General features: G+C 38.3%; 2 protein-coding genes across 3 annotated transcripts; one reads left to right on the top strand and one right to left on the bottom strand.

Moving 5' to 3' along the window:
• Window positions 1-203: 203 nt before the first annotated feature.
• On the bottom strand, window positions 204-1,572 carry chrac1 (chromatin accessibility complex subunit 1). The gene is made up of 3 exons (XM_056740860.1): window positions 1,384-1,572; window positions 1,051-1,177; window positions 204-974 (listed from the first exon to the last, which is right to left on the bottom strand). Exons 1-3 carry the CDS (start codon window positions 1,534-1,536, stop codon window positions 895-897), a joined length of 360 nt encoding a protein of 119 aa, XP_056596838.1. The 5' UTR covers window positions 1,537-1,572; the 3' UTR covers window positions 204-894.
• A 549-nt stretch (window positions 1,573-2,121) lies between these two features.
• Window positions 2,122-9,206, top strand: crtc2 (CREB regulated transcription coactivator 2). 2 transcript variants are annotated; one of them, XM_056742164.1, is made up of 14 exons: window positions 2,122-2,417; window positions 3,160-3,267; window positions 3,351-3,443; window positions 3,550-3,611; window positions 3,765-3,842; window positions 3,990-4,087; window positions 4,184-4,257; window positions 4,362-4,405; window positions 4,484-4,686; window positions 4,827-5,275; window positions 6,454-7,173; window positions 7,294-7,350; window positions 7,452-7,605; window positions 7,751-9,206. In XM_056742164.1, the coding sequence occupies exons 1-14, from the start codon at window positions 2,238-2,240 to the stop codon at window positions 7,879-7,881; spliced, it is 2,451 nt and encodes an 816-aa protein (XP_056598142.1). In that variant the 5' UTR covers window positions 2,122-2,237; the 3' UTR covers window positions 7,882-9,206. The 2 variants fall into 2 exon arrangements, with proteins under 2 accessions (XP_056598142.1, XP_056598143.1); XM_056742165.1 differs by having other exon boundaries at window positions 2,278-2,417; window positions 3,049-3,267.
• The last annotated feature ends 995 nt before the right edge of the window (window positions 9,207-10,201 follow it).

Below are 10,201 nucleotides of genomic sequence, written 5' to 3' on the forward strand. Positions count from 1 at the left end.
TAGTAATAGTGCATGTTCTTCTGTACTGGTACATTTAACGCATGCTCTTCATGTATTCCACCCTCTATTACGGAAATGAGTTGAGTATTAGGTGGTGGTAATAAAAACTATTTTTATACCCCAGCCTACAGACGGCGGCATAATAAGTAGAGAACAATTTTATTGTGCTGAATGTGTCTGAGAACGTAAAGAGGACTGCATAGTACAAACAATCAGCAAACGCATTTATTCAAATACAAAGCGGTTCAAGCGTTTAACAACTATGCAGAACACTATAAATCTTCAAGCTCTCAGATACAAACGTGTCATCAAAAATACAAAACAGTCCTGATGAGTTTCACCGGACCAAGCTGAAGAATAGCACTTCATGTACGTTTACAAAATATGGGCTCATAATAAATGCACATTTCAACATGTAAAGGGACAAAACCTAACTTCAAAAATGAACTACGGATTTGTTGAAATTCTACAGTGTATAAATCAATTTTATATTTCACTTCAGCAGGTAAGTGGTTAAAATGATAAGGTATAATGCCCATGAAAACCCCAAGCAACGCTACATTTATAAATTGAAGGATCATAAACAACACATGCTGAATGTATGGATACCTGGATTGATGCACCTGGACAAAGACCCTTCCCTAACCATGCAGAAAATCATAGTATGGCGTATTTTCTGAGTGCTTTTGATTGTGAATCTACAGACGCTACTGTACATTTTGGTCAAGACAACATTAGTGTAACAGAAAAACCGAGGTGAGAAAACACAAGTCCTTGGGTGCTCTTATTCATAAAACAATGAAATCCTAAAGTTTAATCCATTGCTTTTGTAAAAGTATTATGGAAGTTGTGAGACCCAGTTCACATGAATTTCCTTTGACTTGTGAAACATCACTACAGGTTCCCATCTTCTTTTGTCATTTCTTCTAGTGACTTCAGATACTCTCTGGCCAAGATTTTCTTTGGAAGGATGTCTAGAAGATAGAAAATGAGTCTATTAATACGTTTAATTCTGAATGGTTTTTATAGTTCAAAACGAGAAAAACTCACCGGTTAAAAACTGAAACGTTTCCGTCTCCTCTGCTATGTTAGCCAGATCGCTGTACGATAGTGTGTTTGTCTCTTTACCAGAACCGTTTTTAAATGAAGACAGAGCTAAGTGTTGGACAAAAAGCTCCTATGGGAGACATGGTCAGATATGTTATAGATTACAAAATAATAGTCTTATTAAAGAACCACAAATTATAATTTTGTCACGTGCTTTAATTTTGCACTTCATTTTAGAAATTGTATAAACAAAGGAGGTGACTCGTTAAACAAATGCTCACATGTTCATAAACAAAAGCTAGCTAAAGGTAAAGTTCTCCGAGAGCATTAAATTACCGTTGCTTTTGTTGTCAGGAAAAGAGCGTCCTGGTTAATACAGGACACATCAGGAGAACTTTTCATGATTAATCGCACCCTCGATATGGGCAGAGATATAGTTTTACTACTTGTAGCTTGTTCAACATTCTCCTCCATGTTTGCATCGGACATGTTCTGCGTGCGCGAGAGCTGTTAAAGCGGAACGGAAGTAAATCGACAGGCTTTCAAAGAGACGTCATTCGGTGTGTGGGAAGTGTAGTCTTTATGAGAAATATTTTGTGGTCCTTACAGAATTTTATTTTCCTTATTTATGATCATTTCACGAGTTTGAATTTAACCGAGGACTGTTAAACACATCATAAATTTGACCTGAGCCAAGCTCATAATATGTGTCTTATCATTATACATGTGCATTTGTGTTTTTGCATGTATGAATACAACTTAGATGGTAATTTTGCTTTTTATTTATTGAGTTGACTGCACAATAACAAATAAAAGTCAAATTTATTCATTAAAAATGAGAGTCGTTAAAAGTGCGTCATGCTAATTTTCAGAGAAGTTTAAAGTCAAGTTCAGTTCACCAATTGTTGTGAAAATGTTACCAAAAAATGCAAAATGTTTCCAAATGTAAGTCGTTCAAGTAGCAAAACTACGTTTCCCAAAATACCAGAGTTGTTTTTTCAATCTTTTCAGCAGTTGGGCGTGTGTGCTTCGCAGATATCACACGCAACTTTGTAACGACGATTCTGCCCCGTACAGTACTACACTACCCACAATGCACCGCTCACTGTTGTCAAAAGTGTTGCTTTCTCGGGTCACTTATCGAACTCTGACCGTGTCAGCCAGTTTATTTTCCCAAACTTTACGAAATAATGCACATGTCAGGCGCTGGCATTGGGGAGATAGGACACGGGCAAGGGCCCGGAGCGGGATCGGCGCAAGGAAGCTGTAATCCTCGTAAATTCAGCGAGAAGATCGCCCTGCACACTCAGCGGCAGGCTGAAGACACAGCGGCTTTCCGCGAGGTTATGATGGACGTAACTTCCATCAGGGTGAGTGGAACCTCAACACACAACATGTGAGGCCTCTTGTGAGGCTCATTTACAGCCGCTATCATATAACACATAACATTCAAATGCAAGAATACTATAACGAGCTGACGGGACTGCTGAAACTTTCCTTGTCTTTGTAAAATCAGTCAGCTTAATATCTTTAGGTGGAGCTGAGTAGTGAGATAGATATATAAGAAAAGTAACTATATTGCATATAAATGAGTTGTTTTATCAGTAGTAAAGTATAGCAAGCAACTTCAACTACAAGTTAGTTTTGCCATTGTATTCTGTGGTAATGACGTGGTAATAAAAAGGGTGCAGGAGACGTGAATGCGGCAGTTTTATTAAAATGAAACCAAGGGTAGTCATACGTCATAAATAAGGAGAGGGGCTTTATTAAAAACCTCTATGTTGAAAGAGAAGATCTCCCCGTTTATATTAAACCTTTTAGCATGTGATACGGACTTGTGATTCGCCAAGTCGACGTGTGTTATGTCAATGCACATAAATAGCACTGTGTTAGTCTCCCATCTGGTCTAGTTTTCATCCACGTTGAAGCAAAAGGGGGTCTGTAAATCTCAGGTATAATGTCTGTTTTGAATTATGACGCAACATGCTTTGTTCCCCGCAGTTCCCCTGAGGTTAAATGCATTGTATGGAAGAGCATGCTGAGATTTGAATCTAAAACACTGTTTGCGGATGGATCACATGTGCTTGACTTCACATGTGGTTACCATTTCAGTCACAGGTTCAGGCTGAGAGAATCCGTGAAACCAGAAGCACGGTCCCATACCACGGAGGGTCTCTGCCAAATGTCAATCAGATTTCAAGATGCTCTTTAGAAACCCAGGTGAGGTGTATTAAGTATCACTGTCCTCCTATTAATAAATAGATTGTTTAATACTAATATGTTTTGCTTTTTACTCTTCACAGTACCCAAATTATCTCACCCAGCAACTCTTAGAGGCAGATGAAGGATACAGAGACACACCGCCGAGTCCTTTTGGCAGATCACATAGAAGACATGTATCCTCATTTATGATATATCTTATACTGTTTATAATTGCATCATATTCAACTCGAATTACATAATTATTTTATTGTTAATATTAAGCCTTAACTCTTCTCACAGTTTGATAGCGCACCTTATCTGTCTACCCACCTTTCTCCTCCTCGAGGTCCAGCCTGGAGAATGTAAGGTCACAAACAATCTGTGTTTAAAAGCACCACAGTTATGTTTACTTTCCAAACAATCACATGGTTAATGAAATCACAGTCTGATGTGTTGATAACCTTCTTTAGCTTTTGTGCGTGAACTTAGATTGTTTGTTGTGACCTTCTGGTTAGCTCCAGTAGGAACTGGTCCAGCTGTTCTGCCACGGAGAAGAGCAAGATGTTCCATCTTCCTCTGACAGCTCTGAACAGGTAAACAGAGCTGAGAATGCTGATCCCAGATCAAGATGTTTGTGCATATACAGTTCTGTTTGTTACAGATTCTCCTAGAGATGAACATTTTCAAGACTCTTCACCCCATTGAGGCCCATCATTCTCTATTTCTGGCTCTCTTTTCAGAACCAACTCTGATTCGGCCCTCCACACCAGTGTGCGAAACGGCCATTTGCATGGCCACCCAAAATCTGCCCAAGTCCTGAACCATCATACCAAACACAGTGAGTTTAACTGTGGCACATTTTCTTGTCTTATGTTATAAACTTTCAATTTGGTATACAGTTAACATGATGTACATGACATTTCAATATTTTAAGGCATGTTTGCACATTCAGTCCCGCTAATCGAAGAAAATGTACAGGAGGAGACAATATCTCCCAAAATAAAAAAGGTATTTGTTTTGTCTTTCTCATTTGTTTATCGCATATTTTTTTACAATGGTCAAAATCTTTTTCCAAGTCTTACTTTTGCGTGTCCATTGCATCATCATTCTAGCTATCTTATGTTGCAACATCTGGATATGAAACACCTGTTGTTCAGTAAGTTACTCATTAGTCTTTGATAGATAAATTACAATTCTGCCCGTTCACCCATTAGACTCTCTTTTCCCCCCAAAGCAACTTCCCACTGCCCAATCAGCAGATGTCTTCTCTCGCCGTCCCGTCGGCACTCAGTACGAGCGGCTCTCTTCCGGACCTCTCCAGCCTCCACCTGCCTTCTCCACTACCTGTAGGCCAGGATTCTGAGCCCCACAACAGTGCAGATCACCTGAGCAGTGCTTCCACGCACCCCAACATTATGTCCAATTTTAACTTGCCCAGTATGTGTCATGGTCTTACAATATGTGAATTGCATTCATTTAATTGATTTAATAGTAAAAAGACCTACAGTCTGTGATTGTGGTCAGGTCTATTTAGGAGCGTTTGCTATGAGTAACCCACTCTTTTGTCATTCTCCTAGGTCTGTCCACATCTCTTCAGGCGTCTATGAGTAATCCTTTACTCCAGTCTTCGCTCAGCAATCCCAACATCCAATCATCGCTCAGCAGCCACTCCCTGCCCAGCTCCCTGAGCTCCACATCCTTACACCTGTCACTTAGCAACTCCTCCCTGCGATCATCTCTCAGCAACCAGTCCCTGCAGTCCTCCCTTAGTAGCTCTTCACTAAGTAACCAGTCCATCCAGTCATCGGCGAGCCCCTGCAGCTACAGCAGCGGAATCGGAGGGTCACGCTCTTGCTCCTCCTCCTCTCTCGCCGGTTCGCCACGTCTACCTGGCCACGCCCATACTGCCGGATCACGGAAGAGAACCCAGCTCAGCCCGCTCATTGTGTCCGGTGGAGATTCGCGCTGGCAGCATCCAAAGCAATTTTCACCAGCAGTGTCTCCAACAATGTCTTCTATAACACAGGTAAGATGTGAACGTTGAGAAGATCCTATTTGCTCACAGTAAATCAAGATCTGAAAGTATTGAAATGTCTAAAATACACTTAATTCATAATATAAGACTATAGGTTTTTAGCAAAGTGTTTCCCATACCGAAGGGTTAGATGTCAAAATTTGTTGTTTTTAGTACCCACGTGATGCTCAAAATGGCCTTTTTTTAAAGCATAGTTTTCCATAGTCTGTTATGTGGACCGTCACATACATAACAAAGTTGTGACATAACAAGGGTACATATTCCTTATAAATGGCCTCATGAAAATATAGTTACAATTTTATGTTCTATAAAGAGCCATTCCTTCTCCATTTGTTAGGTATTATTGCTTTTGGTTTGTACATTTTAATTCACAGAAACCCTACAAAGTTTGATGTCTCTCAAAAACATGCATCCTTTTTTGTCACATCCATAACACATTCATTTCTTCCTCTTTTAAAATGGATAACTCGTGCATAGACTAATATTTTTCTTATATCTGGACTCTATCATCAGGGGTTTAGTATAATCTAAAGGGTACTATATTGGTAATAAATACATTCTTTACGAATTAATAATTTTTATACGTTTTTACATAATGCTTGAATTGGCCATATGTGCCGAAATCCTGGACAACAAAACCAGTCTTTTTTTTTCGAAATTTAGATTTTTACATCATCTGAAAGCTGAATTATTAAATTGTTAAGGATAGGACAATATATGGTGGAGCCTTTGAAGTTGTCCATCCGTGGCACTGTAGCAGGCCATCCCCTCACAGCATTTTGATATATTTAGGGTAGGCACAAGAAAATTTAAACATTTTGACCCATACAACGTATTTTTTGCTTTTACTTAAAATGTTCCTGTGCTACTTAAGACTGGTTTTGTGATCCAGGGTCGCATATGAGAAAGTTCAAAGTTTTAGTGCATATTATATATAAAAGTCACTGTTCAATTTTTAAAGTGGCTCTGCGGAAGAAATGCAATGCAGCATGTATACACATGTATATAAACCGAGCCACATTTAACTGTATCAGAGACATTTTCAATCCTTTTTTAAACTTTTAATAGTACCTCTTCAGTATATTCAATAAACAATCTCAATAATATTTATTAAATCACTTGTTTGATATGGTTCGTCTCTTTTAACGTGTGTTAAATGTTTCACACAGGGCTCTCTCCTCAACCCCAACAAAGCTCTTAAGGAAACAAAGCCACCAGCATATCCTTGCAGTCATCTCCTTAAATCCGCCCCTCCAATGTCCCATCAGCCGGTGCGGCATTACTTTCCTCTGGAAGCACACCAGCAATCTATCCCAGAGATGGAACAGTGGAGTCAAGATTTTGCCATCTCACACCGTGAACACCAACCACAACATCAGCAGACACATCAGACACAATCAAACCTGTTTAATTCACAGCACCACATTCACAATCAGACTCGACAGATGCAGCAACATTTACAACCACAGTCCAAATATCAACAGCAGTTACTGTATCATTCACAGACTCAATTTGCTCAGCACCAACAAACCGTAAAGCAACCATTTACACAAGCGCATGTACAATTCCAGGATCCTCAGATGTCTGAGGAGCAGTACCGGTGCACAAGGCGGTGGCAGTTACCATGCCAACAGAGCCAATATCAAGGTCATCTGCATCAGCCTCATCAACAGCCGCTTCACCCTGCGCCTTTACCCAACGCTCAGGAGGAAAGATGGACTCATGTGATAAACCCACAAACGCAAGGAAAACAGCCTTTCAGGTCCTGCGTGCAGACGCATGAGCAACCCAAACCGCAATCTGAATCTGAAGGAAAGAGTATTTTAGACTCTAGAGAAGGTGGAAAAGTGCCAAGTTCAAGCTCAAATGAAGGTTTTGAACTGAACAAGGTGAGCGCTTTGGCCTTTCGGCAGTCTGTCTCTTCCTCAGATTATCCAGGCTTAACTAAAGCTGTAAGAGTCAGGATTAATCATGCTGGTGTCTCATTATACGTCCCTGTTTTGTTGCAGGAATCTTACGTCGGCTTACATCTCACCCCTAGGCAGGCGAAGGCCCTCTCTCAGCAGGTACATTGCTTCTGTTACAGATCATTTATTCAGGTCATATTCATTGTTACAGCCCTATGGTGTGTGACGGTCTCTGAGGTTTTGTGTTGTCTCCATCACAGCTTGGTGTGCTTCAAAAGGAGCCACTAGGTGGCGGTAAAGGGTCAGATCCTAATGGTCAAACTGCGGAGAGCAGTGAACAGCCTCGATTCAAGAACAACTTACCAAACCAAAGCGGAAGTGCTGATGAGATGCAACATTTTATCAACTTTCCTGGTAAGATTGATCAATTAAATGTCAAATGTAGGTAAACGTTTAAATAGGTTTTACATGCTTAGGTATGTTAAAATGCATAGATTTCTATTGCCAGATATTTATGATTCACACCTTTTCATCCTTAAATGTTTCTCAACCTTTTCAGAGTCATTTTCCTGGCTGGATCCGGACACAACAGGCCTGCCTGACTTAGTCCTGGAGTTTGACTTAGATACATTTGGCCTGGACAGTGAGGCTTTTCCCTCTCTGGAAGACTTGAGCTATGCACAGAAATAACTTGGTGTAGTCATAAGGTGTAATAAAAATAATGTACATATTATAGGGAAAGTACTTTTGCAGTTTTAAGAAAGTTTTTAAGGAAGGTTAATGTTGGTTTTTACCAATTAACTTAAATATAGCGCTTTAATAGGGAAAACGTAAATTGGATAACAATTTTAAATAGATTTTAATAAGAAGAAATATAAATAGAAAGCAGGTCTATGTGCCTTAATATTAATATTTTGGTTGTAATTAATAAAAAGTGATATTTATGTACAGATATATGGGGCTTGTTTCACATACAAGGCTTATCTTAAAGTCCCAGTGAAATTACAATGCTTTTTTCATGAAATATTGCAGCGTTTATTGTAAGCAGTTTATCAATGTGTGTCATTCTCTTTTATAAATGTGTGTCGTAATTGTTTAGTTAAAATCTGAAATGCACTTCCTTTCTTAATGTCTATCTATCACAAATGATTTATGTTAGACGGCTTGGGCGCAGCATCCGTTAACTCCTCCCCTTCAACTGTCAGTCTGCTACCAGTTCCTTTTCCAAATGCAAGGGATATTTTATACATCCAAGGAAATTGCAGAGAAAGGCAAAAGCCACAACCACTATTTTTCTCATTAGAAATTCCATTTCATCCGGAAATATGTCAAAATAAGGAAGTAAAAACGATCACAACTTCCAGTTCACGGGGACTTAAAGCTTTGTTCGTGGAACAGGGGAATGAAGTTGTTTAGAAGTAAAATTTTTGAATTATTACAGCATAGAACAACTGCCATTTTAAAATGTAATGAAGGATCTTGGCTATAGTTTAGGGCCGATCTTTGTTATTTTTAATCACAATATTATCATGATGGTAAAATGAGGACAGATTAAGCTCTTTAAAGTTATTTCCCTAAATCTTAAAAATTCAGACTAGATTTAAGGTTCAGCTTTACTGTATGTGAAACTGAGAGTTAGCTCATATGTGGTAACATATCACAGCATATCCATTTGCTCGCATGTTATATTTTTGTGTTGTCAGTGGGGTCATTTTTGTGACTTCTATGACCAAATGTCTTTTCATGGATTTCTGTATTAGATTTTTGTTGCAGTTTCATTCATAACATATATTTTGATATACTGAATTTTACTTTTTTGTGTTCTCCCTCTCTGGTAGAGGAAATATTGTTATTTTCAGTGTTTGTCTTCAATATAACATCAAAAGTATTGAGATTTTCTCAATAAGTATATTGGAATAGATTTTCATGAGTTAATCACATAAGAACAGTTCAAATCTCACAGGAACATTCACTGTAAATCTCAAAAGTATTGCAATAAAACATGCACTAACACATTCTGGACCGGTGTGTTGGCTTATATCATCCTCACCCTGAGTTGATGTCATAAATATCATGTTTGTGTACATTAAAATGCAATTTGATATTTGCATTTTTTATATCCATTTGCATTTGCTAAAAAGGTTATAAACCCATTAAGATCCAATCCAACTTTTTTACAAGAGTGACCTGGCCAAGAAATAACAAGTAAATTACATTACATTTAGACATTTAGCAGACGCTTTTATCCAAAGCGACTTACAAAGAGTTTAGGAGCAATAAGCGAGTTTAGGAGCCATAATACATTAGGTGCCAATACAAAATTACTGGTTTCAACAAAAGCTAGACCACTACCTGTTGAGAGAAAGGGTTAGTGTATTTTTTTGGTTTATTTTTTATTTTTTTCATTTGTTTGTCAAGTATTCACAGAAGAGATGGGTTTTAAGTAGTGTTTTAAATGTAGTGAGAGATGTGGTTGAACGGACAGAGATAGGAAGAATGTTCCACCAGGAAGGTGTACATTACCCAGCAAGTTAAAAGTATATCCAGCCAGAATTATTTTGGGTTATCAGTAGATAAACAGTTACTTGCCTAAACTTACATGCTACAAAGTAACAACCCATTCAGCGAACTGTTTATTTAATAAAATAAGGATAAATTTAATAAATAAAATAAACTATAAAATTCAATAAATTGTTTATTTAATGCAATAAAATGTTCACATAAATTAAAAGTAATATAATTTTAATTAAATATTAACAGTCGCATTATAGCCACTAACCAGACATATAAACAAACACAAGACTATAAGTTAACTTCAGGCCTGGCCCGTGCGTCCGATGAAACCATCTTTGATGTTCGTTTGTATTAGATATAACAAGAGACAAATAAGAAGGTCTTAAACCAGTTATAGACTTGTAGATGAATCAGTCTGTGGTTGCTCAGATTTGATTAAAGATCAGAAATGAACGTGAACCTGATGGTGAAGATACATTCCACAACACGGAACAAA

Source organism: Triplophysa dalaica, chromosome 25, assembly GCF_015846415.1.
Source record: "Triplophysa dalaica isolate WHDGS20190420 chromosome 25, ASM1584641v1, whole genome shotgun sequence".
Taxonomy (NCBI): Eukaryota; Metazoa; Chordata; class Actinopteri; order Cypriniformes; family Nemacheilidae; genus Triplophysa; species Triplophysa dalaica.